Here is a 15,494-nt window from a genome sequence, read left to right as displayed (position 1 = left end):
GTGTGAATAGTTGTTAATTGCAAAGTCATTTGGGTTGATCTCAACTGGGTTCACTTCTGATATAAAAAAGAGAAAGTGCTGGAAACACTCCGCAAGTTAGGCAGAATCCGAAGACCCTGGTCCATACCTGAAACTTCAACTAATTAATCTAATTAGTGAAATTAACCTAGCTAATCTAATCAATTAAGTTAGATGCTGCCTAGCCTACTGGGTGCTATTAAAATAGTGTCTCCTCCAAATCACCATGAGCAATGCCATGAGAGGATGGCTAGAGTATTTATGTATCATATCTCAATGTATAGAATAATCAACTAAATTAATATATTAAATTGCAGGGAAAGTGTTTAGACATTCGACAACAACAACGTCCCAAGGCCCTTCACAAGAGCTTAATCAGATAAAAATTACATCGAGCCGAAGTCGGAGGCATTAGCACAGGTGACCAAACGCTTGGTCAAAGAGATAAGTTTTATGCAGTGTCCTAAAGTAGAGGAGAGAGGTAGAGAGGCGGAGAGGTTTGAGGAGGGAATTCCAGAGCTTAGGGCTTAGACGGCTGAAGGCACGGCCGCCAGTGGTGGGGCGAAGAGTGAGGGCTGCACGAGAGGCCAGTGTAACACGAGTGGGTTACAGACCTGAGTGGAGCTATTTACCATTCAGTCACACAGGAAGTGACAAAACTTGTCTGCGACATTTACAAAAGCTTTTCTCTGTAATGTGCAAGAGGCCATTGGAGGAACGCAGAGTTCTCGGAGGATTGTAGGGTTGGAGGAGGTTACAGAGATAGGGAGGGGCGAGGCCATGCAGGGATTTGAACACGAGGATGAGAATTTTAAATCTGAGGTGTCGGTGTGGTCCATCCATTGATTCCTCTCGTGCTCAAACTAGAAAATGGTTGCCAAGGCAGCCCTTGGGCACTACATACTATTCATTGCTTGTATAAATGCTCTGCTTGCTTGAGGAGAAAGTGACATGCCAAATATCTGTCATTGGACTTAGCAGCAGGAAAACCCCATCCAGCCGTGTTTAATTTGTTGATTTTATTGTCAGTAGAGTTGAAAGATTTCCGTTTTGCTTTTCCACGCAGAGACAGAGAAGATGGACTGTTCCGATGATACCAACCGCGAAAGGGTGTCCCCAGGTGTGTAATTTCTGATTAGTCAATAGTCTGTAGCTTGCTCAGTAATTAAGTAATTAAGCTCTTGTGATGGTAAAAAGATTCAAGCAAAATTTTTTAAGGCGCAACTTGGGTTTGAAGGGAGGTTGGACTGAGGATGCCCCGTAGCTGGGATCCACTGCACAAACTGCTTATAATTTGGAACAGCTAACCATCTAACTCAGAGGCAAAAAAGAAAGACTTGCATTTATATAGCACCTTTCATGACCTCAGCACCCCCCAAAGTGCTTTACAACCAATGAAGTACTTTTGAAGTGTAGTCACTGTTGTAATGTACGAAACGTGGCAGCCAATTTGTGCACAGCAAGATCCCACAAAGAGCAATTTGATAATGATCAGATAGTCTCTTTTAGAGATGTTGGATGAGGGATAAATATTGGCCAGCACACCAGGGAGAACTCACCTTCTCTTCAAATAGTGCAGAGGCACCTTTTACATCTACCTGAGAGAGGCAATAAGGATGTTTGGTGTGGGAAAGAGAGGCTTGGATTTAAGGGATGGAGTAGAGGCAGAGGAAGCATCCAACCTGTGCTTCCTTGACCTGGGAGTGTTGACACTGGGTGCACAATTCGCATCACTGACCTTCCTCGTCTGTTGGGCAACAAGATTCACCCAATTTATTTTCCTCCGCCCCCATCATCCCCAACCCCAAAAAAATTCTAGTCTCAGACTCGTGTAGCGTTTGATTTTGCTTCAGTCAAGTGTGGTAGGAAAGGACAATTCCTTTGGAATGCTCTGCTCTGTCACCTTGCTGTCAGTTGGACATCTGTTTACAAACTGAGCTCGAGCTTTTTTAATTCATTTATTTTCTGTCACTGCTGCGTATTTCTTGTCAGTAGCAGAGGCTGAGTTTCTAAACCAAAAAAAATCAAAAACAGCCCTCTCTCGTGAACAGAACCTGAGGGATTCCTTCTGCTCCACATTATTGCAGTGTGTCCACGTTCAATGAGGAAATATTACATCGAATTTACAGCATGGAGGCTATTCAGCCCAACTGGTCTGAGCTGGTGTTTATGCTCCACATGAGCCTCCTCCCACCTTACTTCATCCAACCCCATCAGGATATCCTTCTATTCCTTTCTCCCTCATGTGCTTATCTAGCTTTCCCTTAAATGTATCTATGCTATTTGCTTCAACTACTCCTTGTGGTAGCGAGTTCCACATTCTAACCACTCCCTGGGTAAAGAAGTTTCTCCTGAATTCCTTATTGGATTTATCAGTGACTATATTATATTGATGACCCCTGGTTTTGGACTCCCCCACAAGTGGAAACATCTTCTCTACATCTACCCTATCAAACCCCTTCATAATTTTAAAAACCTCTATCAGGTCATCCCTCAGCCTTCTCTTTTCTAGATGGATATTAAGATATAAATAATAAAATATAATGTAATAGTAAGATGAGTTCAATCATTAATTGGTGAATTGATCCACAAAATCTGATCACTTGGGATGGTGAGTACTTCAGCAGTATGGGGCTTAGCGGTGACGCTGCTCATGAAAAATAGCTTGCTGCAGTAGTGTAAAATGAACATTTTGTGTTGTGTGTCCAGCTATCAGGTATGATGTGTAAGCAGCGTGACTAGCACTTGGTTATCATGCACCCCTCCACCCTCGCAGTCAGACGGCCCACAGACAATTCTGCTTAGCTCACACTTGAAGAATGGACTTCTTGGGTGAGGTACCGAATGGCGGGCAGAACCCGTGGTGCATGAAACTTCAGGAGAGAAGGGAAGGACAGTAAAATGTTTCAGCAAGGATTTGTTCCTGCTACTTGCCAAGGAGGACAACTGCCCCTATTATCATTGACTTTTAGCTGTTAATGTTTGCAATCTGCTTTCAGTTGGCAAACGGTCTAAAGGTAACAAAGATCGAACAGCGTTACCTCAGAATCCTGCAGATGAAGGTAATGTATTCCTGAATCCAGAACCTCGCCCACTCCTCTTATAAGCACTTCCAACCAAAATAAATTGCCTGTAACCAGAGTCTTTCCCATTCCCTTCAATACAAGTCTGCTGAAACCAGTGTAACCTCTTAAAGGAGTCATACCCTCAGAACCATTTTTAGAAATCACAAAGGATTTACAGAAATAAACAAAAGGTTGTTAAATGTAATAATTGTTTATGTTTTGTACAAATATTAGCTTGAACGAGAGAACACTGATGCCATTCCTACTGATCCAGTTGCAGGGAGATGCTAAGTAGGGAAGTGTGAAGGATGTGCATCCTAATGCACAGTTGAAATGCCATGATCTCTGAAATACTTCCTTATTGCCCTGCCTGTGGTGTTAGTTCAGCTCCCTTACGCTGCACGCCCCCTCCCCCCGGACAGTTTCCCCAGTAGTGATATTACTAGTGCTCACTGTTCGTAAGAAGATACTTGAAGAAATTAATAGAAGTTGACTAAGGAAAGGATGTTACAACTTATTATAACTTGGCACTGGGTGACATGGGGTGTACCAAACAGTGTCTTAAAACTGTGAGAACTGATTTTAGGAAGATAGGAACCTAGAAGAAAAAAGATCACGGTCCATCTAGTTCACTCTCTACCATCCTGGTAGTCACATGATGCAACGATAATGGAGTTGTTGACTAATCATATCAATCAATCTGTCCAGACCGGTCTTGAATCCAGACCATACTGGTGGGTCTCCTCTCTCAAAAGGCTTTAAGCGTCCAAATTGAAATGAGATAAGGTCTACAGCACAAACTACCTGCAATTTTGAGCAATAGGAAATGTCACTGACAGCAGTAGTCAGGATTGCTGATGTGGAAGCTCAGGTGTCCCTGTGGAGTAGGGAGTGCTGTTCTGAAATTTGGGTGAAGCGACTTTGGTCAGGGTAGAGAAAGCCGTATTCTGCACATAAGCTGTGGTATAACTAACCTGGGAGTGTTTTGGAGAAAGGTTCATTCCTTAACTTGACCACAAAATTTGACATCATATTTCTCTTAATAAAGTTTGAGCACTTTATATCTGTGTCCCTCCTTTGATACAAACTAAACTCTTGAACTTGAGATGTTTGTGATCAGCAAAGTGTGCTTTTCACACATCCTTCAAATCTTTCTGCTAGTTAACTAGATGTGCCTGGTACATTGAGAAGCAGCAGAATAGCGATTTCTTTCTGATGGTTAAAGAATGCCTTTCATGAGATGTAGGCTGTGATAATTGCACTCATCTATCAGATATGGATTCAGAATCTGAGGAGGAAGCCGAAGGGTCCCAGGAACCCTCAGAACCATCAACAAGACAAACATTATCTGGTACTGGTCGCTTTAAGTTTAGTGTGTAAAATGCCAGTGTGCTGTGTTGTACGCAGTAGCCTGTTACTGAGATAAATCTATGTGTAAATTCGGACAACTAGGAATGGGCAACAAATGCCGGCCTTGCTAACGCCGCCTAAATCCCGACAAATAATTTTTTTTAAATATAAGGTTCGAAGACAAGAGAGAAAAAAGGGAGGTGGGCAGAAACAACAGATATTCCAGTCACAGAGATGGAGGTTAATAGATTAGATGACCTACAAAATTAATAGAAACTATTAGTTGATATAACAGATCATCTTAGTGAGATGGTGGAAAGACAATAAAGGTGGCAGGACTGGTTGAGAAAGCAGTTAAAAAAGCATACGGGATCCTGGGCTTTATAAATAGAGGCATAAAGTACAAAAGCAAGGAAGTCATGATGAACCTTTATAAAACACTGGTTCGGCCACAACTGGAGTAAAATGTCCAGTTCTGGACACTGCACTTTAGGAAAGATGTGAAGGCCTTTAGAGAGGGTGCAGAAAAGATTTACTGGAATGATTCCAGGGACGACAGACATTAGTTATGTGGATAGACCGGAGAAGCTGGGGTGGTTCTCCTTGGAACAGAGAAGGTTGAGAGGAGATTTGATAGAGGTATTCAAAATCATGAAGGGTCTAGATAGAGGAGATAGAGAGAAACTGTTCCCATTGGCGGAAGGGTCAAGAACCAGAGGACATAGGTTTAAGGTGATTCGCAAAAGAACCAAAGGTGACATGAGGAAAAACTTTTTTAGACAGCGAGTGGTTAGGATCTGGAATGCACTACCACAGTACGTGGTGGAGGCTGATTCAATCAAAAGGGAACTGGATAAGTACATGAAAGGAAAAAATTTGCAGGGCTATGGGGATGGGGCGGGTGGGGGTGAGACTAGCTGGATTGCTGTTACATAGAACTAGCACAGACTCAATGGGCTGAATGGCCTCCATTCATGCTGTAACCTTCCTATGATTCTAACTCATCTTAGATTGCGTCGCATTTGCCTCCCGTCTGATCCCTCCTATTTCTGAAGTATTCTTTACTCTAGTTTTACTTGTCCCTCCCAGTCCTCTGTGCACTCTGTTTCTCCTCTCCAATGTTTCATCCTGGTGCCCATCCCCCTGCCAAATTAATTAAAACTCTCCCCCACAGCACTAGTTAACTTCTCCGCGAGGACATTGGTCCCAGCTCTGTTGAGGTGCAACCTGTCCATCTTGAACAGATCCCTCCTGCCCCAGAACTGGTCCCAATGCCCCAGGAATCTGAAGCCCTCCCTCCTGTACCATTTCTCCAGCCATGCGTTAACCTGTCTTATTCTACTATTCCTATACTCACTAGCGCGTGGCACTGGGAGTAATCCAGAGATTACTATCTTTGAAATCCTGCTTTTTAACTTCCTCCCTAGTTTCTGAAACTCTGACTGCAAGACCTCCAGTCTTTTCCTTTCTATGTCATTGGTTCCCATATGGACCACGTCTTCAGGCTGTTCCCTTCCCTCCTCAAAATGTTCTGCACCCTTTCAGTGATGTCCTTTACCCTGACACCAGGGAGGCAACACACCATGTGGGACTCACATCAGTGGTTGCAGAAACGCCTGTCTATCCCCTGACTATCAAATCCCCTCTAACAACTCCATTTCTTGTGCCCCCTCCTGTGCAGCTGGGTCTCCCACGATGCTGTGGATTTGCTCCTCGCTGCAGTCCCCAAGGTGTCCACACCCTCACTGGTATTCAACACTGAATACTGGTTTGTGAGTGCCACACTCCCAGGGGACTCCTGCACTGCCTGTCTGTTCCTCCTAGTCTGTCCGATGGTCACCCACTCCCTCTCCGACTGACATCTCTAGCTGCAGGGTGACCACCTCCTGAAACATGCTTTCCACAAAACTCTCAAATTCCCGTATGCACTGTAGTGACGCCAGCCACCCCTCGAGCTCAGAAATTCTGAGCTCGAGCTCGAGCAGTTGGCGACACTTCCTGCTCATGTGGTTTTCCAAAAATGAAATGTTCTGGAGTTCCCACATGACACAGGAAGTGCATGCGTCGGGCCCCAGCTGTCCTGCCATGTTAGCTACTGCTATTTAAAACTGTTTGTTTAGCTTTAAGGGAATTTACCATTCATCTAACACTCAAACACTAAAACACTAACCACCAAGAACAATAAGCACTAAAAATACTAACCAATGAACTAAATAGTTACTGACTTACTCTTGGCGCTCCTCCTTGTCTTGTAACATTACTTTTTGACTTTTTTCTTGATTTTTGAATCCTCACGCTGCTCCCTTTAAGCTCCGCTTCGCTACTTCTCCCGAGCTTTACGCTCTGCTCAGCCGCTTCCTTTTGTCTGCTGTTTCCAGTCTCTCTATACTGTTCTTACGCCTGCTCCTTTATTGATTTAATCAATTTGTATCTTTTACCTTTTTTTTAAAGCCCTGGACATGCAGCAAGATGGAGCCTCAGCTGGGAGATATCCCCAGGACAAGCCAGATGTTGCAGTGAATCTGGATGCACAAACCAGCCCAGGTATTGGCACATCTGGGAGCCACTGCAACATTAATTTTTAGTTATTTTTGTAAATATGGCGTGTGTAAAATCCACCAGATGAGACCACTTGGCTTTAATGTGTGAATAGTTGTTAATTGCAAAGTCATTTGGGTTGATCTCAACTGGGTTCACTTCTGCTATAAAAAAGAGAAAGTGCTGGAAACACTCCGCAAGTTAGGCAGAATCCGGAGACCCTGGTCCGTACCTGAAACTTCAACTAATTAATCTAATTAGTGAAATTAACCTAGCTAATCTAATCAATTAAGTTAGATGCTGCCTAGCCTACTGGGTGCTATTAAAATAGTGTCTCCTCCAAATCACCATGAGCAATGCCATGAGAGGATGGCTAGAGTATTTATGTATCATATCTCAATGTATAGAATAATCAACTAAATTAATATATTAAATTGCAGGGAAAGTGTTTAGACATTCGACAACAACAACGTCCCAAGGCCCTTCACAAGAGCTTAATTAGATAAAAATTACATCGAGCCGAAGTCGGAGGCATTAGCACAGGTGACCAAACGCTTGGTCAAAGAGATAAGTTTTATGCAGTGTCCTAAAGTAGAGGAGAGAGGTAGAGAGGCGGAGAGGTTTGAGGAGGGAATTCCAGAGCTTAGGGCTTAGACGGCTGAAGGCACGGCCGCCAGTGGTGGGGCGAAGAGAGTGAGGGCTGCACGAGAGGCCAGTGTAACACGAGTGGGTTACAGACCTGAGTGGAGCTATTTACCATTCAGTCACACAGGAAGTGACAAAACTTGTCTGCGACATTTACAAAAGCTTTTCTCTGTAATGTGCAAGAGGCCATTGGAGGAACGCAGAGTTCTCGGAGGATTGTAGGGTTGGAGGAGGTTGCAGAAACGCCTGTCTATCCCCTGACTATCAAATCCCCGCTAACAACTCCATTTCTTGTGCCCCCTCCCGTGCAGCTGGGTCTCCCACGGTGCTGTGGATTTGCTCCTCGCTGCAGTCCCCAAGGTGTCCACACCCTCACTGGTATTCAACACTGAATACTGGTTTGTGAGTGCCACTCTCCCAGGGGACTCCTGCACTGCCTGTCTGTTCCTCCTAGTCTGTCCGATGGTCACCCACTCCCTCTCCGACTGACATCTCTGTAGCTGCAGGGTGACCACCTCCTGAAACATGCTTTCCACAAAACTCTCAAATTCCCGTATGCACTGTAGTGACGCCAGCCAGCCCTCGAGCTCAGAAATTCTGAGCTCGAGCTCGAGCAGTTGGCGACACTTCCTGCTCATGTGGTTTTCCAAAAATGAAATGTTCTGGAGTTCCCACATGACACAGGAAGTGCATGCGTCGGGCCCCAGCTGTCCTGCCATGTTAGCTACTGCTATTTAAAACTGTTTGTTTAGCTTTAAGGGAATTTACCATTCATCTAACACTCAAACACTAAAACACTAACCACCAAGAACAATAACCACTAAAAATACTAACCAATGAACTAAATAGTTACTGACTTACTCTTGGCGCTCCTCCTTGTCTTGTAACATTACTTTTTGACTTTTTTCTTGATTTTTGAATCCTCACGCTGCTCCCTTTAAGCTCCGCTTCGCTACTTCTCCCGAGCTTTACGCTCTGCTCAACCGCTTCCCTTTGTCTGCTGTTTCCAGTCTCTCTATACTGTTCTTACGCCTGCTCCTTTATTGATTTAATCAATTTGTATCTTTTACCTTTTTTTTAAAGCCCTGGACATGCAGCAAGATGGAGCCTCAGCTGGGAGATATCCCCAGGACAAGCCAGATATTGCAGTGAATCTGGATGCACAAACCAGCCCAGGTATTGGCACATCTGGGAGCCACTGCAACATTAATTTTTAGTTATTTTTGTAAATATGGCATGTGTAAAATCTACCAGATGAGACCACTTGGCTTTAATGTGTGAATAGTTGTTAATTGCAAAGTCATTTGGGTTGATCTCAACTGGGTTCACTTCTGATATAAAAAAGAGAAAGTGCTGGAAACACTCCGCAAGTTAGGCAGAATCCGAAGACCCTGGTCCATACCTGAAACTTCAACTAATTAATCTAATTAGTGAAATTAACCTAGCTAATCTAATCAATTAAGTTAGATGCTGCCTAGCCTACTGGGTGCGATTAAAATAGTGTCTCCTCCAAATCACCATGAGCAATGCCATGAGAGGATGGCTAGAGTATTTATGTATCATATCTCAATGTATAGAATAATCAACTAAATTAATATATTAAATTGCAGGGAAAGTGTTTAGACATTCGACAACAACAACGTCCCAAGGCCCTTCACAAGAGCTTAATCAGATAAAAATTACATCGAGCCGAAGTCGGAGGCATTAGCACAGGTGACCAAACGCTTGGTCAAAGAGATAAGTTTTATGCAGTGTCCTAAAGTAGAGGAGAGAGGTAGAGAGGCGGAGAGGTTTGAGGAGGGAATTCCAGAGCTTAGGGCTTAGACGGCTGAAGGCACGGCCGCCAGTGGTGGGGCGAAGAGTGAGGGCTGCACGAGAGGCCAGTGTAACACGAGTGGGTTACAGACCTGAGTGGAGCTATTTACCATTCAGTCACACAGGAAGTGACAAAACTTGTCTGCGACATTTACAAAAGCTTTTCTCTGTAATGTGCAAGAGGCCATTGGAGGAACGCAGAGTTCTCGGAGGATTGTAGGGTTGGAGGAGGTTACAGAGATAGGGAGGGGCGAGGCCATGCAGGGATTTGAACACGAGGATGAGAATTTTAAATCTGAGGTGTCGGTGTGGTCCATCCATTGATTCCTCTCGTGCTCAAACTAGAAAATGGTTGCCAAGGCAGCCCTTGGGCACTACATACTATTCATTGCTTGTATAAATGCTCTGCTTGCTTGAGGAGAAAGTGACATGCCAAATATCTGTCATTGGACTTAGCAGCAGGAAAACCCCATCCAGCCGTGTTTAATTTGTTGATTTTATTGTCAGTAGAGTTGAAAGATTTCCGTTTTGCTTTTCCACGCAGAGACAGAGAAGATGGACTGTTCCGATGATACCAACCGCGAAAGGGTGTCCCCAGGTGTGTAATTTCTGATTAGTCAATAGTCTGTAGCTTGCTCAGTAATTAAGTAATTAAGCTCTTGTGATGGTAAAAAGATTCAAGCAAAATTTTTTAAGGCGCAACTTGGGTTTGAAGGGAGGTTGGACTGAGGATGCCCCGTAGCTGGGATCCACTGCACAAACTGCTTATAATTTGGAACAGCTAACCATCTAACTCAGAGGCAAAAAAGAAAGACTTGCATTTATATAGCACCTTTCATGACCTCAGCACCCCCCAAAGTGCTTTACAACCAATGAAGTACTTTTGAAGTGTAGTCACTGTTGTAATGTACGAAACGTGGCAGCCAATTTGTGCACAGCAAGATCCCACAAAGAGCAATTTGATAATGATCAGATAGTCTCTTTTAGAGATGTTGGATGAGGGATAAATATTGGCCAGCACACCAGGGAGAACTCACCTTCTCTTCAAATAGTGCAGAGGCACCTTTTACATCTACCTGAGAGAGGCAATAAGGATGTTTGGTGTGGGAAAGAGAGGCTTGGATTTAAGGGATGGAGTAGAGGCAGAGGAAGCATCCAACCTGTGCTTCCTTGACCTGGGAGTGTTGACACTGGGTGCACAATTCGCATCACTGACCTTCCTCGTCTGTTGGGCAACAAGATTCACCCAATTTATTTTCCTCCGCCCCCATCATCCCCAACCCCAAAAAAATTCTAGTCTCAGACTCGTGTAGCGTTTGATTTTGCTTCAGTCAAGTGTGGTAGGAAAGGACAATTCCTTTGGAATGCTCTGCTCTGTCACCTTGCTGTCAGTTGGACATCTGTTTACAAACTGAGCTCGAGCTTTTTTAATTCATTTATTTTCTGTCACTGCTGCGTATTTCTTGTCAGTAGCAGAGGCTGAGTTTCTAAACCAAAAAAAATCAAAAACAGCCCTCTCTCGTGAACAGAACCTGAGGGATTCCTTCTGCTCCACATTATTGCAGTGTGTCCACGTTCAATGAGGAAATATTACATCGAATTTACAGCATGGAGGCTATTCAGCCCAACTGGTCTGAGCTGGTGTTTATGCTCCACATGAGCCTCCTCCCACCTTACTTCATCCAACCCCATCAGGATATCCTTCTATTCCTTTCTCCCTCATGTGCTTATCTAGCTTTCCCTTAAATGTATCTATGCTATTTGCTTCAACTACTCCTTGTGGTAGCGAGTTCCACATTCTAACCACTCCCTGGGTAAAGAAGTTTCTCCTGAATTCCTTATTGGATTTATCAGTGACTATATTATATTGATGACCCCTGGTTTTGGACTCCCCCACAAGTGGAAACATCTTCTCTACATCTACCCTATCAAACCCCTTCATAATTTTAAAAACCTCTATCAGGTCATCCCTCAGCCTTCTCTTTTCTAGATGGATATTAAGATATAAATAATAAAATATAATGTAATAGTAAGATGAGTTCAATCATTAATTGGTGAATTGATCCACAAAATCTGATCACTTGGGATGGTGAGTACTTCAGCAGTATGGGGCTTAGCGGTGACGCTGCTCATGAAAAATAGCTTGCTGCAGTAGTGTAAAATGAACATTTTGTGTTGTGTGTCCAGCTATCAGGTATGATGTGTAAGCAGCGTGACTAGCACTTGGTTATCATGCACCCCTCCACCCTCGCAGTCAGACGGCCCACAGACAATTCTGCTTAGCTCACACTTGAAGAATGGACTTCTTGGGTGAGGTACCGAATGGCGGGCAGAACCCGTGGTGCATGAAACTTCAGGAGAGAAGGGAAGGACAGTAAAATGTTTCAGCAAGGATTTGTTCCTGCTACTTGCCAAGGAGGACAACTGCCCCTATTATCATTGACTTTTAGCTGTTAATGTTTGCAATCTGCTTTCAGTTGGCAAACGGTCTAAAGGTAACAAAGATCGAACAGCGTTACCTCAGAATCCTGCAGATGAAGGTAATGTATTCCTGAATCCAGAACCTCGCCCACTCCTCTTATAAGCACTTCCAACCAAAATAAATTGCCTGTAACCAGAGTCTTTCCCATTCCCTTCAATACAAGTCTGCTGAAACCAGTGTAACCTCTTAAAGGAGTCATACCCTCAGAACCATTTTTAGAAATCACAAAGGATTTACAGAAATAAACAAAAGGTTGTTAAATGTAATAATTGTTTATGTTTTGTACAAATATTAGCTTGAACGAGAGAACACTGATGCCATTCCTACTGATCCAGTTGCAGGGAGATGCTAAGTAGGGAAGTGTGAAGGATGTGCATCCTAATGCACAGTTGAAATGCCATGATCTCTGAAATACTTCCTTATTGCCCTGCCTGTGGTGTTAGTTCAGCTCCCTTACGCTGCACGCCCCCTCCCCCCGGACAGTTTCCCCAGTAGTGATATTACTAGTGCTCACTGTTCGTAAGAAGATACTTGAAGAAATTAATAGAAGTTGACTAAGGAAAGGATGTTACAACTTATTATAACTTGGCACTGGGTGACATGGGGTGTACCAAACAGTGTCTTAAAACTGTGAGAACTGATTTTAGGAAGATAGGAACCTAGAAGAAAAAAGATCACGGTCCATCTAGTTCACTCTCTACCATCCTGGTAGTCACATGATGCAACGATAATGGAGTTGTTGACTAATCATATCAATCAATCTGTCCAGACCGGTCTTGAATCCAGACCATACTGGTGGGTCTCCTCTCTCAAAAGGCTTTAAGCGTCCAAATTGAAATGAGATAAGGTCTACAGCACAAACTACCTGCAATTTTGAGCAATAGGAAATGTCACTGACAGCAGTAGTCAGGATTGCTGATGTGGAAGCTCAGGTGTCCCTGTGGAGTAGGGAGTGCTGTTCTGAAATTTGGGTGAAGCGACTTTGGTCAGGGTAGAGAAAGCCGTATTCTGCACATAAGCTGTGGTATAACTAACCTGGGAGTGTTTTGGAGAAAGGTTCATTCCTTAACTTGACCACAAAATTTGACATCATATTTCTCTTAATAAAGTTTGAGCACTTTATATCTGTGTCCCTCCTTTGATACAAACTAAACTCTTGAACTTGAGATGTTTGTGATCAGCAAAGTGTGCTTTTCACACATCCTTCAAATCTTTCTGCTAGTTAACTAGATGTGCCTGGTACATTGAGAAGCAGCAGAATAGCGATTTCTTTCTGATGGTTAAAGAATGCCTTTCATGAGATGTAGGCTGTGATAATTGCACTCATCTATCAGATATGGATTCAGAATCTGAGGAGGAAGCCGAAGGGTCCCAGGAACCCTCAGAACCATCAACAAGACAAACATTATCTGGTACTGGTCGCTTTAAGTTTAGTGTGTAAAATGCCAGTGTGCTGTGTTGTACGCAGTAGCCTGTTACTGAGATAAATCTATGTGTAAATTCGGACAACTAGGAATGGGCAACAAATGCCGGCCTTGCTAACGCCGCCTAAATCCCGACAAATAATTTTTTTTAAATATAAGGTTCGAAGACAAGAGAGAAAAAAGGGAGGTGGGCAGAAACAACAGATATTCCAGTCACAGAGATGGAGGTTAATAGATTAGATGACCTACAAAATTAATAGAAACTATTAGTTGATATAACAGATCATCTTAGTGAGATGGTGGAAAGACAATAAAAGAACATACAAATAGTTAAGAGGGTGAAAAGACATAGAAGAGGCTCACACAGACAAAAGGGTGAGAAGATGAGAGTTTGAAACTTTGCTCAGCAGACAGCAGGTAACAGGAATTCCTCATGAGTGGCATAATGAACCACAACTCATCTGCTGGGCCATTGGTTTGTCTATGGCTGCTGTCAGCATGGCTGGAGGGGTCGGACATCCCTTGCTAGTGTTTGCTGACTTAAAAATCAGAAATGATCTAAAATGATACAAATATATTAGTCATCTAGTTTTGGAATGATGCAGGGCAGCTTTACTCCTCTCATGATTTGAAGACGTTTCTGCTGTGGTTGAGATGACCGGACCCTTCTTTATTGGAGTCATGGTACCTCTATGATGGAGACCTCATCAGACATGCTGTGGTTTCCTTTCCTCCACCCTGCCCTGGCATTGCATGTGCGTGACATTAAGGAAAATATCAAGAATGTTATTGGCTGTGCGTTTTCACCAATAATTCCCTGGCCTTCGCCAAGCTTTCAGGGAGATGTGAAGCAGAGTCTAGGTTTTTCTCGTGAAGAGGAGTATTGGAGGTGCTTTCAGAGAATGCAGGATGACAGGAGTACTGGACGATGAGTTCAGTACTCCCGATCAGTCCAAAGCTGAGTTGTGACTGAAAGCAACGTTTGATTGTTTACTTTTCATCTCATGAAGTACTGCCAACTGAGAGTTATGATGTGGAGATGCCGGTGATGGACTGGGGTTGACAATTGTAAACAATTTTACAACACCAAGTTATAGTCCAGCAATTTTATTTTTCACATCGTTCACCTGACGAAGGAGGAAGCCTCCGAAAGCTTGTGAATTTAAAATAAAATTGCTGGACTATAACTTGGTGTTGTAAAATTGTTTACAACTGAGAGTTAGTACATGAAGGTAACAAATATTATTTTCGATCTGTGCTCGGTCCAGAAGTGCTGGGCTTGGTGAGCAGAACACCTATATCACTCTGCTGGACCCCCCGATCTTCCGATGCCAGACCTCTTTCCCCCCTCCCTCCTCCACCAGACCTTCCAATGCCGGGGCCCGCCCCCGAGCTCCCGGAGCCGGGGCCTCCCCCGAGCTTCACAAAAGAGGGGGCGATGCAGAGATTGTAGTTGAGGCGGACGTGTGTGAAATATTGGATGGGATAAACATAGTGAGAGAGGAATTATTAAGGGGTTTAGCCTCTTTGAGAGTAGATAAATCGCCAGGCCGAATGAAATGTATCCCAGGATGCTAAGAGAAGTAAGGGAGGAAATAACGGAGGCTCTGACCATCAATTTCCAATCCTCCCTGGCTTTAGTCGTGGTGCCGGAGGATTGGAGGACTGCTAATGTTGTACCGTTGTTTAAAAAGGGAGAAAGAGATAGACCAATCAGTCTAACCTCAGTGGTGGGCAAATTATTGGAATCAATTCTGAGGGACAGCATAAATCGTCATTTAGAAAGGCACGGGTTAATCAGTATGGAATTTGTTATGGGAAGATCGTGTCTGACTAACTTGATTGAACTTTTTGAGCAGGTAACAAGTAGGGTCGAAGAGGGTAGTGCATTTGATGTAGTCTACATGGATTTTAGCAAGGCTTTTGAAAAGGTCCCACATGGCAGATTGGTCAAAAAAGTAAAAGCCCATGGGATCCAAGGGAAAGTGGCTAGTTGCATCCAAAATTGGCTCAGTGGCAGGAAGCAAAGGGTAATGGTTGACGGGTGTTTTTGCGACTGGAAGGCTGTTTCCATTGGGGTTCTGCAGGGCTCGGTACTAGGTCCTTTGCTTTTTGTGGTGTACGTTAATGATTTGGACTTGAATGTGTGGGGCTTGA

General features: G+C 43.7%; 1 protein-coding gene across 9 annotated transcripts in view; it reads left to right on the top strand.

Moving 5' to 3' along the window:
* Nucleotides 1-15,494, top strand: part of LOC137325536 (torsin-1A-interacting protein 2-like) — an 86,915-nt gene that overhangs the window by 46,294 nt on the left and 25,127 nt on the right. For 4 of the 9 annotated variants that reach the window (XM_067990744.1, XM_067990738.1, XM_067990740.1 and 1 more), the window contains 6 exons: nt 1,085-1,138; nt 4,357-4,434; nt 6,885-6,977; nt 8,700-8,792; nt 9,976-10,029; nt 11,909-11,971. In XM_067990744.1, coding sequence (XP_067846845.1) covers nt 1,085-1,138; nt 4,357-4,434; nt 6,885-6,977; nt 8,700-8,792; nt 9,976-10,029; nt 11,909-11,971 — 435 coding nt within the window. Of the gene's footprint in view, nt 1-1,084; nt 1,139-3,017; nt 3,081-4,356; nt 4,435-6,884; nt 6,978-8,699; nt 8,793-9,975; nt 10,030-11,908; nt 11,972-15,494 lie in introns of all 9 variants that reach the window. The other 5 variants (XM_067990745.1, XM_067990741.1, XM_067990739.1 and 2 more) reach the window with 4 other exon arrangements.

This window comes from Heptranchias perlo, chromosome 9 (genome assembly GCF_035084215.1).
Source record: "Heptranchias perlo isolate sHepPer1 chromosome 9, sHepPer1.hap1, whole genome shotgun sequence".
Classification (NCBI taxonomy): Eukaryota; Metazoa; Chordata; class Chondrichthyes; order Hexanchiformes; family Hexanchidae; genus Heptranchias; species Heptranchias perlo.
Note: the sequence above shows the minus strand (reverse complement) of the source record. Positions and strands in the feature narration are given on the sequence as shown.